The sequence below is a fragment of the Prunus persica genome, chromosome G6 (assembly GCF_000346465.2).
Source record: "Prunus persica cultivar Lovell chromosome G6, Prunus_persica_NCBIv2, whole genome shotgun sequence".
Taxonomy (NCBI): Eukaryota; Viridiplantae; Streptophyta; class Magnoliopsida; order Rosales; family Rosaceae; genus Prunus; species Prunus persica.
Genome location: NC_034014.1, coordinates 26,773,177 through 26,787,675, shown reverse-complemented (window position 1 = coordinate 26,787,675; position 14,499 = coordinate 26,773,177). Strand labels below are relative to the sequence as shown.

The window sequence follows — 14,499 nt, the reverse complement described above, 5'->3', positions numbered from 1 at the left end:
CATTCTCAAAGTTATCAATAATATAATATTTTCAAGTTATCTCTATGTTTTCAATCATTCATATTTTCATATTAGCTTATTTGAGGGACACCTTTGTACGGCTCACTCCACATTGTATTTCACTAATCCAAACCTTTTATTTTATAGATATTCATTCAAAGGTCATCTCTATAAAAAATCACTTGAATTCGATATCATTTGACCACTCAATTAAATTATTAAAATTCAAATACTTTCTTGAAGCATTGTATTTATTGATTTTGTGAGTCTCAAATACTTTCAAAGCACAAACATACAAAGGACTCATCTTGAGCTCCAATTATTTCTTTATATTTAGCATATCACTGCTTTGAGACACATAAATGAAGTCTATAAGAAAATAATTACTCAGCCTCAACTTGAAGTTTCATTCCACGCTTGCAATAAGATATATCAAAAGGTACGAAGGAGTTTGTGCCTTTCTCTAATACCACGTGATCGTTTCCAGAAGAATATATTTCCTTTAGAACAGGATAAGAGTCACATGCCTCGTAGTACCCTGGATAATTGCCTAGAGCAACTACGTGGAATGAGGGATTGGTGTACTTGAAATCTGTTTAAATAAATAAATAAATAAAATAAGTAACCAATCCAATTATTCAAAAAATGAAACACTAAAAGAATAAATTATAAGAGGGATAAAGCAAAAGAAACGAAACCAGTATATCTTACTCAGAACATCTCCAGCCTTGAACTTCTTGCCCTCAGGCCAACTAGATACGTTATGATCTGGACTCCATCCTTTTTCATCCCCCACTACATATTCTTTTCCATAGATTTGTTCACATTGGAACAGCAAGCATACAAAAAGACTAATTCCAATCACCAAAACTTTGCTCATTCCAATAGACATCTTTTTTAACCTTCTCTAGATTGCAGTAAGGCTAACTCCAAATTCAAAATCACATTGCAATTCAATTTATAGAGCATTTACCCTATTCTGCATTAATTTTCTTGCTTATATGGATATTTAAGAAGATTTATGGCCTTTTATATACCCCTTGGAGGATTTTACCTCAATATTTAAAGTTGGACTTAATTCCTTATTAAGTCCTTCGAGATCCTGAATCGGGTGTTGAGTATTTGTTGGGTAAGGCGTAATTCTCTCTGGATCAAATCAACATGTTGTTGTGTTTGGTCACTGGAGATATTGTACCCATTTTGGCTCTTTTATGGTTTTGTACTATGATATGTTTCATCAATAATATTAATAACTACTACCGTTTTTTCTAGATAAAAAAAACACCAAAAATCACGAGTCAATATCAACATTACATGGCAAAGATAAAGTGGCTAATTTGTTGTCCAAATCAGATTCTCTCCTTGTATTTACTTAATTCATACCAAAACAGCCTCAACTTTAAATATTGGGGTAAAATCAACCAACGGGTATATAAAAGCCCAAAAATCTTCTTAAATATCCATATATGCAAAAAAAGTTAATGCAGGATAGGGTAAACGCTCTATAAATTGAGTTGCAATGTGATTTTGAATTTGGATTTAGCCTTATTGCAACAATCTTGAGAAGGTTAAAATTGTGGCACTTGTTTGTTGCTTAAAGATGTCTATTGGAATGAGCAAACTTCTGGTCATTGGAATTAGTCTTTTTGTATATGCTTCTTGTTCCAATGTGAAGAAATCTATGGAAAAGAATATGTAGTGGGGGATGACAATAAAAATGGAACAAGAAGCATATATCCCATCTGCTCATTAATTGTGCATTCCCATCTGCTCAAGCAAAAATAAAAATGGAAAAATAGCTTATATCCCACTCAAAAACTCTTGGATTTCATACAAAACATTTCTCAGATTCCAAACAAATAAAGTTAAAACTCAGGAAACAAACTCCCTATCATGCCTTTTCTGATCCTATAGGACGTGGATGGATCGGAGAGTAATGTTGTTTTATAAGTTGGACCCATTGGTAAAATCAAAATTATTTTCTAAAATTTACCAATGCTTGAAAATGGAGAAGAAAAACCATAGAGTTTTATGACCTTCACTTAAACTGTGGGAAAGTCGTACGTACTGAAAGTAAACGATTGCACAAACTCTCTTTTGGGGTTCGATTTTCCATAGATGGGCTTGTATGTATGCAACAAGGCTTTCCAAAAATATCTACACCAAAAAAAAATTATTATTTTTGTTCTGTGATAATTTTGGAAATTCTCAATTGAACAGAGTATTTGAATAATTTTAGCATAAATAATGTCAGTATGTGACTAGCTTTGTGAATAATTTTTACTACTTTTGTTGGCTATTTGGTGACGAGTAGATCACAAGCCATTGTTCAAACAAGAAAAAGAGAGGTTGGTGCGCTAAGAGCCAAACTCAAATTAAAATGGTTGGTGGTACTGGTAGGTGTAAACAAAACAATGGGGGAAATACCTAATGAAATCGAGATCCACATCCACTGTCACTTACCAACTTCACGTGAATATCTTACAAAATTGATCATGACCATGGGCATGGCTGCCGCTGGTTTTGCACCAGACTTCTACAATGACACGCGTTTCACTCAATCATAAAGTCAGCCGTGCAGAAGGCTGTGGAGAGGAGTCTCGGATAGGATGGGAGCCTCTCAATCATAATTGGATTGGTTACTTATTTTATTTATTTAAACAGATTTCAAGTACACCAATCCCTCATTCGAAGTAGTTGCCCTAATCGATTATCCAGGATACTACGAGGCATGTGACCTTTATCCTGATCAAAAGGACATATATACTTCTGGAAACGATCACGTGTTATTAGAGAAAGGTGCAAATGCCTTCGTACCTTTTGATATATCTTATTGTAAGTGTGGAATGAAACTTAAAGTTGAGGCTGAGTAATTATTTTCTTATACAGACTTCATTTAGGTGTGTCTCAATAAAGCAGTGATATGCTAAATATAAAGAAATAATTGGTGCTTCAAGATTTATTTGGAGTCTGTAGGCCTCGAGTTATTGTTTAATTTCTTTGTTGGACGTTAGCCCCGTTTCTTCACCCAAAAAAAAAAATAATAATAATAAAATTGGAGCTTCAAGATTAACCCTTTGTTTGTTTTTGCTTTGAAAGTAATTGAGATTACAGTGCTTCAAAAAAGTATTTGAATTTTAATAATTTAATTGAGTGGTCAAATGATATCGGATTCAAGTGATTTTATTTTATTTATTTATTTTTTGTAGAGATGATATTTAAATGAATATCTATAAAATAGATGGTTTGGATTAGTGAAATAAAATGCGGAGTGGGCTCTACAAGGGTGTCCCTCAAATAGGATCCTTCGATGGAATGATAATCAAACAAACAGTTTCATCCTCCACTATGTTGTCTTGAGCAAGGTCTAAAATATTGATGGTATTGGAAATATCGATAGTCCAAAAATACGGAAATTTCGATGGAAATATCAGATATTATCGATATCGATAAAAATTTAATAAAAACCACGGAAATTATAAGAAAAACTTGGAAATTTTATTGAAACTTTGGAGGATGTTTATTTAGTCAATTATCTATTAGTTTATCACAAAAAAATTGGAAGGAAATGCATTGCATGATGGGTTTAACTGATTTAAGTTGATTATAAAGCGAGCTGACAAACGTTGTAAGTACAGAAAATATGTAGTAATTAATGAAAGAAGATTAAACACACCATAATAATTTATATATAATGATTTACTACAATATTTTACACTTTATACATTGCATAGTAAGATACATGAGTGACTTAGTACCACATAGAGTTCCTATGAGGTTCAATATTTTCACTTTCTTCATCATCTCTATGTGTAGAGTAAGTGCATTGTGAAGAGTAGTAATCAAATGATAAATCCCCAAAAGAATTTTGCATGTAATTGTTAACATGCCACCCATATGGATCCGAGATTGGTTGACGTTGTCTATAAGCAAAATCATTTGAAGATTGGGTCTCGGATTCTTTCCATGAGCCACTCGATTCCATCCCAAAAGGAAAGGTCAAAGACTCACATTCTCATGTGAAAATCTGATTCTCGCAAAGAAACAAAACAATATAAATATACATATTTTAGCATATTATCACAAAAACATAAGCAATATGGTGGTTAAGGCGTTAGAGGAGTGCAATGGCAAGGGTATGAATCTCCTTTGCGTGTGTGCTTTGAGTTTTTTTTTTCCTTTTATCCATTACATCAATATTTTCGATATTATCGATATTATAACAATATTTTGACAAAATATTGCTGAAGTGTGAGCGAAATTATCGACATCGATATTTTCTGATATTATTGTCGATATTATTGATATTTATACGATATGTATATGGATACGTTCCGAAATATCCGTGACTCAAAAAAACGATAATATCCTCGATTTTCGTCAATATTATCGATATTTTAAACTATGCTCTTAACAACTTTGTGACTCATTTGATTTCAATTGAATATGGTGTGTATGCCTCTTCGAAGATTTTGACTTTAATTTGCACGAAATAACAATAAACTTTGTGTTCATATAATTTTTTTTTTCCTTTTCGAAAACAGTGCATTACAAACCCATAAAGGACTAGGAATACACAATCGGAACAAAATGCATGAGCAACAGAAGCAAATACATAAAAGGGGAGAATCCACTAAAACCAAGCTATTCCGGGTCTTGGTTCATATATTTTTTGTTATGGGGTTCTGATCCTTTAGCTAGTCCGGGTCTTGTTCATATAATTAACAGCATGCTTTGAGACTCATTTGATTTCAATTGAATCTGATGTGTATGATTCTTCTAGGATTTTGTCTTTAACTTGCATGAGTAGTCGCAAATTCTTGTTGGTTTCTTTTAAAAGTGTTCCCATTGAACGTGCTAAATCAATTTGGATTCTCTGTGTGATAATTTTTGCTATTTGTCAAACATCAGAATGAGGTGTTGTAATTAGTAATTGGTTCTATATTGTCCTCAATCATATATAGCAAGCTTTGCAGATTGAGTTCTCAAGGTTTTGCTTTCATGCTTCTTAGTTTTTTCAACAGCCATGCTCTTTTTTAATACCTACATTTTTTCACTTCATTGCTTTTTTAGGCTGCATGCCATGATATCATGATTTCTTTGGACAAATTGTTGCTTTCTCAATTAGGATTTCAATATTAGATTTTACTTTCAATGCTGTAGGTTTATGCAGATTTTGATTAGGATGCATAAGGCCCTTGCATTTTCATTTGGCTAACATGGGTTTTTTCCCCCTTCATTGTCCTAGCTTTTTGTATTTATTATTAATTTTGAGAATTTTGGACTATTTTTATGAATATACTCACATGAATTTCTTATTTTCAATTTTGTGTGAATGTTTTTTAAAATAATTATTTATGATGTTAAATAATCTAATAGACATTAAAATTAATTTATAAAAAAAAATTGAAGTCCAATGCAATCCAGTTCAATGTACCGAACAACGGACTGGACTTAAGTCTAGTGCAGTCTGGCCCAATTTAGTGATATACCAAACACAATAACTCTATAGTGAGGGCCTTATATATAGCCCTTAGGTGATGCCCTATCTCTTAACCGTTGGATCAAGCTAACTAATTTGATCCAACGGTTAAGAGATAGAGCCTCACATAAGGGCTAATATAAGGACCTCACTATAGAATGACTCATACCAAATAATTAGGTTTTCTAATTGAAGTCACTTCTCCATGACATATTAGCATAAAGATGTATGTGATGGAAAATTGTTAAACGTTGCTCTCAAAGCTGTCATGAATTGTTAATATCGAATAAGTGCTCATCAACGAACAAACAGCAAGTGAGCCAGCCAAAATAGTAAGATAATCACTTAAAAATGTGAAATTAATATTCACACCATATATATGAAATCAAGAGTTTGAAAAGGGCTGAGGCAAAAAGAACAAATCATATATATCTAACCCTGTTCGTTTTTAGAATACCGTGTTGTCTGAAAAAAGAGACCTTGTTGAATTTTCTTAAGTAAAAGTTAAACTTTCACACCCCAAATGTGTCTGAATAAGTCGATTGACAATGTAGCTACCTTATTGAGAAATTGGTAGCGACAAGTAGCTAAAGCGATTGACATTTTGTGACAGATCAATCTACTTGAGAACAATATTGAACTACTGCTTCAGTTGTAAAATGTAAAACATGAGAAATACGCAGGGCAGATTTTGCCAATGGTATGAACTATATATGAAGAAGATGGGAAACCTTAGCCCTCCCTCTCACAGGCACCAATATGGTCAGATTTTGCCAATGTCAAAAGTAATTCATATTTTCAAAGCACCAACAGACAAAGGGCTTATCTTGACCTCCAATTATTTATTTATAATTAGCATATCACTGCTTTGAGACACCTAAATGAAGTCTATAATTACTCAGTCTAAACTTGGGGTTTCATTCCACGCTTACAATAAGATACAGCAAATAGTATGAAGGAGTTTGAGTCTTTCCCTAATACCACGTGATCGTTTTCAGAAGAATATTTCTTTTGAATAGGATAAGGGTCACATATACCTCGTAGTACCCTGGATAATTGACTAGAGCAACTAAATTATAAAAGGGATAAAGAAAAAGAAATTAAACAATATAAGTTTTCGAGGCTCTCGCTGTTCGGGCCCAACAAATTCTGAAGAATTGAAGGACAAGTCAAAGTGGGAAATTTTGGGTAGGTTTTCTAAATAAAGGCACCTCTCCATCCATGAAGGGTTTGAGCATAAACATGCATGTGAATCGTGATCGTAAATTGTTAAACGTTGCTCTCAATCTCAAAGCAGTCATCAATTGTTAATATCCAATTTTCCAGCTTTAGAAAGTCCCACCACCTAATTCCCTATTCTTTTTTGGTCGTTTGAGTGAGGACTAAGTGTTAAACGTTGATCGTCGTAAGTTGGTTTGGTTATTAGTATTACTTGACTGGATAGCATCTCCAACTTGTTAAACATTGCTGTCATTAACTTAAATTGGTTTGAGTACTCGACTGGATCTTACCATCTAAGTGGTGATTAAAGATAAGCTGGAGGCTGTTCAAGTTAAAAACTGATTAAATTAGAGTTCAATGGGGAAAGTCATCAGAAAAATGTAGTATTATAGCTAGCTAGGGGTTGTAATAAAAATAATTAAAAAAATATATATCACGAACTGGAATTGGATCATGCCTATCTTTCTTAAGCGGGTAGAGTTGGTTTGAGCACTCGACTGGATCTTACCATCTAGGTTTTGATTAAAAGATAGTTGGCTTAGCAAAATCCAAACGCAACAACTTTTGTGTGAAACATGAGAAAATTTAATGGTACAAAGACTAGCCAAGGGACAAATGCAACCGAACAACCCCCCACCACAAAAAACAATATAAAAAAAACAAAACAAAGAGCAATGGGGCAAATATATTATGTAATTATATGCCAATTTTCCAATATTAGAAAGTCTACCACCTAATTCCCTATTCGTCATTTGGGTGAGGTGAGGACTAAGTGTTAAACGTTGATCGTAAATAGGTAAATTGGTTTGGTTACATTGTGTCATTTGATAGCATGTCCAAGCACTTAATCACATCAAGCCAATTAGCCACTGGGCGGGCTATAAATACGTTGGGTCTGAAACCTCGCACTTCATCACATTAAGCAAGCCTTGAAGCCTTGAAGCCTTGATTCTTCTTTTGCTATACATAATTCTCTTGTTATCTCTTTCAGCCTTCTCACATCAAGCCAATTAGCCATGGGCTGCTACCAAGCCTTCTCCTTCAAACTCTCCTTTTCACTTGTTCTTCTCCTCATTGTTGGTGTTGGACTTGGAGGAGTAGCTTCTGCTGAGTTATCCGCTAGTTTTTATGACAAAAACTGCCCCAATGCCCTGTCCACAATCAAATCTGCAGTGGACTCAGCGGTGTACAAAGAAGCTCGCATGGGAGCTTCCTTGCTCCGTCTGCATTTCCACGATTGTTTTGTTAACGTAAGCTCTCGATCGATAGTATTGTTCTAATCTAGAGTAATTTAAATGTTAAGTCTTAGTTACACAACTTGGCATTCGCTTGTCGACATGCGAAATAGTTTGGAACCCTTTCTCGTCTCTGTTTCTTTTACTTTTCAAGTACATTCAATTCATCTATCTGCTTTGACCCTTACTTTCAGTTTCAGACACGTTTAGTAAATTAGGACTAGTTTATTTTTGTGCAAAATCTGTTTATTGACATGATGACATATTAATACTATGAAATACATGCATGCATTATGCATATGTACTTTTTTCTTTTTTATACGTAACCAGTTTGATTATTGAATGACAGGGATGTGATGCATCGTTGCTTTTGGACGACACGGCAACCTTTAAAGGAGAGAAAACGTCGGTGGCCAATGCCAATTCTCTCAGAGGATTTGAGGTAATCGACAATATCAAAGCTGAATTGGAGAGCCTCTGCCCCAACATGGTCTCCTGTGCTGACATCCTGGCCGTTGCTGCCAGGGATTCCATTGTTGCAGTAAGCCGCCAACAATCTCCTTCAATTCCTATAATTGGCTTCATAATAATCTCCTCTTCTCTTCTAATCTCTTCCATTCTGTTATAATCAGCTGGGTGGACCCACTTACACAGTGGCATTGGGCAGAAGAGACTCCACCGCTGCAAACGTGACCGCAACGGAGGACCTCCCCAGCCCCTTCGTCAATGTGACCAAGCTAATTGCGGCTTTCTCTAAAAAGGGTTTCACCGTGAAAGAAATGGTGGCTCTTTCAGGTATAGCCTCTGTCATGCTTCATGCCTTTAATTAATTTAATTAGCAAACCAATCTCTCTAACTGTTTGGTTTTTTCTTGTTTGCTTAGGTGCTCACACTATAGGACAAGCGAGGTGTGCATTCTTCCGTGGACGGCTTTACAACGACACCGACATCAACGCTTCGTTTGCAGCAGCTGTGAGAGCAAAGTGCCCAGGCAGTGGTGGCTCAGGCGACAACAATATGTCTGAGCTTGACGTCACAACCCCGACCACGTTCGACAGTTCCTACTTCAAGAATGTGATGAGCCAGAAGGGGCTGCTGCACTCAGACCAGCAGCTATACAGTGGTGGGTTCACAAAGACCGCGGTGGATGCGTATGCCAATAATGCTGCCAGTTTTATGGAAGACTTTGCCGAAGCGATGAACAAGATGGGACGCCTTAGCCCTCTGACGGGCTCCATTGGTCAAATTAGAACAAACTGTCGAAAGGTCAACTAGACCTCGTTTTAAGAACTACAGCTTAGCCTTGGCTTGGCTGGTTAGAAAATAATATGCTTTGTTCTAGAAATATGGATAAATTACACCAATAGTTCTCGAGATTTCAATATATGATTAGAATTTAGAATTAAAGATGTGCCACTTTTCTTTTTAACTGGATCCTTTGGGATGAGACACTTCTGCTGTCGGATTGGATGTTTCATATAACAACGGATTAATTTGATAAATTATTTAAAAGGATTGAAATCCAAGTCTAATATGACGAGGCTTCATTGTGCCAAACTATGAAACAAAGATTGGACACTGGACTTTTCAAACCACTTGAAAAACACGTGGGTTTGGAAATAGGCCAGCAAGGGAAGCTTCATGAAACCAACAAAATGCCCTACCAATTCTTCTCTTTAATTTATTTTCCCAAAGAAGAAACACCAAAGCATGTACTTGGCATCGCTCGAACCTTCTGGTCTCACACTTGTTTAGACTTGTGTATGGGGTAGTCATTTATACATGCATGATTGTTTTGATTATGAGAGCTGGAAATGGATTTGACCTGTTTCGTAATTTTTCGATTTCACCACAAGGAAAGTTTAAGTTTCAGGATCAAACATTTTCATAAAAGCATTTGAGTTTTATAGCACATATTTTACAACAAATGTTCAACCATGTGTCCAGTCACAAATATATAATAGCACAGGCACGCAGGCAAGCACCTGGGAGTGTAAAAATACATATAAGTGAAGTGGTAGGCACACCATTCCGGGGTATCTTTGTTGCCAAGACTATGATTCGGACAGTCAAGACAGAATGGATGCATCATTCCTCCATCATTCCAGTATCTCTTTGTTGCCGAGACTTAGAGTCAGACAGAACGGTTACAACTGTCACTGGCGATGCTTCCTCGGTACTAGCTACGCTTGAATTGCAGGCATGAAGTGTAGTGCATATGTCTGTTGTTTCAAGGAACTGCTCTGCATTGGCAAGAAATAACGGTCCATATTCGAAAACAATCCTCTTGCACTGCCAAAAAATTTTAGGATATTAGAAGAACTAAACGAACGTCCTGATGCAGTGAAACTACATTGAATGATGAATATCAGCTTTCAGTTTGATCAGCCGTTCATGAAAATCTCTCTTCTAGCTATATTCTAGTCCAACATTATGGGGCCAATAAATCTTTAGTAAAGCTAACTTTCTGGTAAAAAAACACTATAGATATTGACTAATTTTCTTAATTGTCCTCACCTTTTTGGCATAGTTTTCCACCGAATTGCACGCCTTCAAAAGCAACTCAATGATCTCCAGCTGACAGAAAAAGAAAGAGAGCATTTAAGTTGTCAGGGTAGAATCAAGCCACTTGGCTCATGGAATATAATATTTCTGAATGTATATGGATGAATGAAGAATCTCCAATAAGAAATGTCATACTATAAGTAATCATAAACATTTCTCACTAGAAATAATTGCAAAGTTGCTAAAATCAAGAGAAATTCCAGCAGTATGTTCTACCCACACTCCAACTGAAAAGTTCCTTATTAAGTTTTCACTCAGGATTCAGGTACATCTTTTTAGTTCTCCTTAAAGTCAATGCATTTATAACATCACTATATTACTCATATCTACCAAAATTGTATTGGTATCTCATCTACATTTGCAGCCAGAAGCATTTCTGAAAACATACATCCCAAATCCTGATAAATATTCCACACAATTGTTCAAAGCTGCCAGTGTAATCTGTAAGCTTTGCAACTCAACCAATTCTGTCAGTCTATCTAAGTAGTGGCTGCTCATTTACAAAACAGTTTCTACCTCTCTTTGTATACTTTATAATATCCTTCTACTTTTTGCAAAGGGTGGTGGTGGAGGTTTTCCAAGATTTGAAGAGGGCTTGAAGGCGATTACGAAAAGCTACCAATAAGAGGATAAAAAGCATTTCAGGTTTAGAGTCATTTATTATTTATTTGGCCTTGGATGGATCCAATAACAGCAATCTAGCATGGGTCAAGCGTGGTACATGATTTAACTCAATTCACATGTGCAGTAGTTTGTGACCTTTTGGATACAAACTAAATATCAGTGATTAATAAAGAAGGAATACGAATTTAGATTGATGCATGGACGGCTTCAAGTTTTCTTCTTAAGCTTGAGGATTCTATAAAACTGGCACAGGGTTCCATCTTGTAAGTTCCAAAGGATAATGGTAATTATAATAAATCACACACAAAAAAAAAAAAAAAAAAAAAATTGTGGGCAAGTCAAGGTCAAGAAAAGTAAACATTAAGAGCTACTTATCAAAATATGATAAATTCAGAATTACGTTTCTTCTAGTTAAATGAATAGTGCACATACGAACCTGTGTATCAGGATCTTTCAACTTAACCAATACTTCTGAAACAGCACGGTGACATAATCCACAGCTATCCTCTCGGAGTTGTGAAGAAAATAAAGCAACCTGCTGACAGAGGTTGACCTTCCGGCAGAACTCACTAGGTTGTAGAGAGGAGACCTCCAAGAAGAAGAGAGGAGCATAATAGTCCACCAAAGTGATACACTGTCCCACAAAAAGAAAAAGAAAAAGAAAAAGAAAATAGACATTCAGGATTTTTTTCTGGATCAGAACTCTATAAAGCTTCTTATAAAAATAAATTTCATAGCGTATTAGAACTCTATAAAACTTCTTGTAAATTTGTACTGACATGCCCAAAAACTAATAGAAACAATTTTGGGGATGGCTGCAGTTAACCACACACATCTTTTAGTTTATGTGCAGTTTTTTAACAAAACTATTGTCGCAATTAGAAAAGGCAACTACCTGCTGCTTGAAAGAGCCCAATTGATAGCAGGTCTGATGTAGGGCTTCAATGATCTCGGTCTGGGTCTTGTTTTCACTAAGGTAATCAAGTGCCTGGGCAGCAAACTCCTCACACAATGTGCACACATTATCATTCCCAACAAATTCATCCCCAGAAACTTGTAAAGTTTGAGTTTCCACCACTTGAATATGGTGGGCTGTCTTTGTAACTGAATCAGAGAGTAAAGCTATTAGTTAAGCAATATGTTTGCAATTACTTCTCCAGAAAAATTGAGGTGTCAATGGGACCCTAGATTTTCAATGACAATTGAATTACCAAAAACATGTCCCACTTTCAGTCTCATTGGAAAGCGGGTTTTTTTACCTGGTAAATTTAGGTTTGCCAGTTGTCTAGCATCACCGGCCCAACTAGCTCCCAGCACAAAAAGAACTAAGACCCCAACTCTCACATCCATGGTGCCTGAAGCTGCAATCATCCAACAACATAAGAAGGCCCTCTATGAACAAAAATTTAGTACTTGAAACGATGACAGCCCATAATTGATCATACATGCAAGTTCACAACATAAAGAAACCTAAGAAAGTGGCGGTGAGATAATCTTAATGTAGTAACAAGAGAGCTTAAGGTGCAAACAAGGTTCAAGAATAGATAGAAGACCCAATCAGAATTTTGTGACTTCATTCTAATTACATTCTAAGAACACTTTGTGCCTTTTAAAACTGGGAAATTATTGCCTTATGGCACTAGATATAAACACAACAAGGGCTCAATGAACTAGGGTAAGCGCCATAGCCCTCTATTCATCACTCACTTCAATACTGTTTGTAACACACCTGTCTAAGTTTTAATCAAGCTGAATTCACCAAACCAAATTGGGCAAGGAAAAGCTAGTTAAAGTCTACTGGAATCTGAATTCACCACTCTTTGGATTTGCTAGTCATGTTTATGGTGATTACCCAATTGAAATGATATTACTAGTTAAAACATAACAGCAATAACATCAACAACCAAACAAACACAACCTTACTTCGAGACCAAAAGCAAGAAACTTTGTCAACGACATAGAAACAGAACAACGAAATAAGCAATCATACATAACCAAATACCAGACAAGTCGAAAACATTGAAAGGAAAAGCAAAACAAAAAAGCTAGATAGAGAGATATCAAATAAAATCTTAAAAATCAGCTTGGTGCTTTCTGCTGAGAAAACGTGCGAAAGAAAACAAGGAACAAGTTTGAGCCAGGATTTGGAGTTATACTTGTAAATATCTAACGATTTTCGATGCAGGAAAAAAAAAGGGAGCAGAATTGAAATCCCAAACAATCGGAGATTGATAGATGAATAGATATATTTACCTGGGTTTGTGGAAAAAGCAGGATTTTGAAATTCCGCTTCTTTCCTTTCAAGTGTTGAGGGGTTGGCGTGCGTTGAATTGTCGTTGGTGGTTGCTTGCTTCCTCTATTTATACAGCTGCCTATCTGGGTTTGGCTTCTTCTGTGCTAAGCAGCATGCCACATGGACTGCTTCCAACGTGTCACATTGGAAGTTGTGATCTCCTGCCTATCAATTAGAATTGGAGATTTTTTCTCTAGCTAAAAATTACTTTTTTTCCCTTGTAGTTTATCTCTTAGTTAGTTTTATTTTGATCAATTATGCCTTTATAGTTTTATAATTATAGCGATTTAAGGATAAGTCATAAATTCCGCCAATTTCTTTCACGGTGTCAAGGATATTTCTGTCCATTTTTACTCAATGTTGGGTAAAAAACAAATTCCAATCAACCATCATTATTCAAAGTAGTGAAAAAAATTTGAAAATTGCATTATTTTCTATTTAAATTCATATTTTACAATTATGCAGATTCATCTCTTTTGACAAGTTTTTATTAATACGGTTTGTGAGTTATCTTAAGAAGTACTAGGGGATATTCCAAAGAAGTATTTTTTGTTCCATAATTTTTTCTTGTTTGGATGAAAATTATTCAGAAACACATTATAAATAATTAAAAAAAAAGGGATTAAATAATCAATAAGATGAAATAGGGTTATAACTTTTGAAATGGAAGTTGGCCTGTTTTGATGAATTCTTTTATATCGTAATTTGGTCAAATTTGCACGCTTGATGAATCCCAATTGGTTTTCTTCTTAAACCAATTGATTATTAGCTCTTAGAGCAAGCCCAGCGCACCCAACAAACCGGGCCAAAGGCAGCCCGAGAGAAGGAAGACCAGCTCCAGCGCGGAAGGAGAAGCCCGGGCAAGGCGTGGGTCCCACCAGCCCGGGCAGGCCCAAGGGCGAAATCAGACTGGGCTCGAGCCCGAGTTGGATGATGTCATCGCTGACGTCACGATGACATCAGCGCACTGGAAATATATTAGGATTGTGTGCTGGAGGTGGGGGGGAGACGGTCGCAAGGCCAGTCCTGCGGTCTTAGAAGAGATGCCGACGAGCATGCTACCTTCGCAGAAATGGACC

At 35.9% G+C, this 14,499-nt stretch overlaps 2 protein-coding genes and 1 pseudogene across 2 annotated transcripts; 2 read left to right on the top strand and 1 right to left on the bottom strand.

Moving 5' to 3' along the window:
• Window positions 1,601-3,017, top strand: LOC109949749 (annotated as a pseudogene).
• Window positions 7,865-9,307, top strand: LOC18774150 (cationic peroxidase 1). The gene is made up of 4 exons (XM_007208126.2): window positions 7,865-7,953; window positions 8,288-8,479; window positions 8,571-8,733; window positions 8,822-9,307. The coding sequence occupies exons 1-4, from the start codon at window positions 7,906-7,908 to the stop codon at window positions 9,211-9,213; spliced, it is 795 nt and encodes a 264-aa protein (XP_007208188.2). The 5' UTR covers window positions 7,865-7,905; the 3' UTR covers window positions 9,214-9,307.
• On the bottom strand, window positions 9,795-13,495 carry LOC18774151 (prosaposin). The gene is made up of 6 exons (XM_007207183.2): window positions 13,381-13,495; window positions 12,387-12,488; window positions 12,023-12,231; window positions 11,564-11,761; window positions 10,456-10,515; window positions 9,795-10,230 (listed from the first exon to the last, which is right to left on the bottom strand). Exons 2-6 carry the CDS (start codon window positions 12,475-12,477, stop codon window positions 10,027-10,029), a joined length of 762 nt encoding a protein of 253 aa, XP_007207245.2. The 5' UTR covers window positions 12,478-12,488; window positions 13,381-13,495; the 3' UTR covers window positions 9,795-10,026.

Bases quoted from the DNA above. Each gene is read 5' to 3' on its own strand.
- LOC18774150 (XM_007208126.2), top strand. From the start codon at position 7,906: ATGGGAGCTTCCTTGCTCCGTCTGCATTTCCACGATTGTTTTGTTAAC. The intron at 7,954-8,287 runs GTAAGCTCTCGA...ATTGAATGACAG, and splicing joins TCCACGATTGTTTTGTTAAC to GGATGTGATGCATCGTTGCT. The intron at 8,480-8,570 runs GTAAGCCGCCAA...TGTTATAATCAG, and splicing joins CCAGGGATTCCATTGTTGCA to CTGGGTGGACCCACTTACAC.
- LOC18774151 (XM_007207183.2), bottom strand. From the start codon at position 12,477: ATGGATGTGAGAGTTGGGGTCTTAGTTCTTTTTGTGCTGGGAGCTAGT. The intron at 10,516-11,563 runs GTTCGTATGTGC...TTTTTCTGTCAG, and splicing joins TGAAAGATCCTGATACACAG to CTGGAGATCATTGAGTTGCT. The intron at 10,231-10,455 runs GTGAGGACAATT...ATTTTTTGGCAG, and splicing joins TGGAAAACTATGCCAAAAAG to TGCAAGAGGATTGTTTTCGA.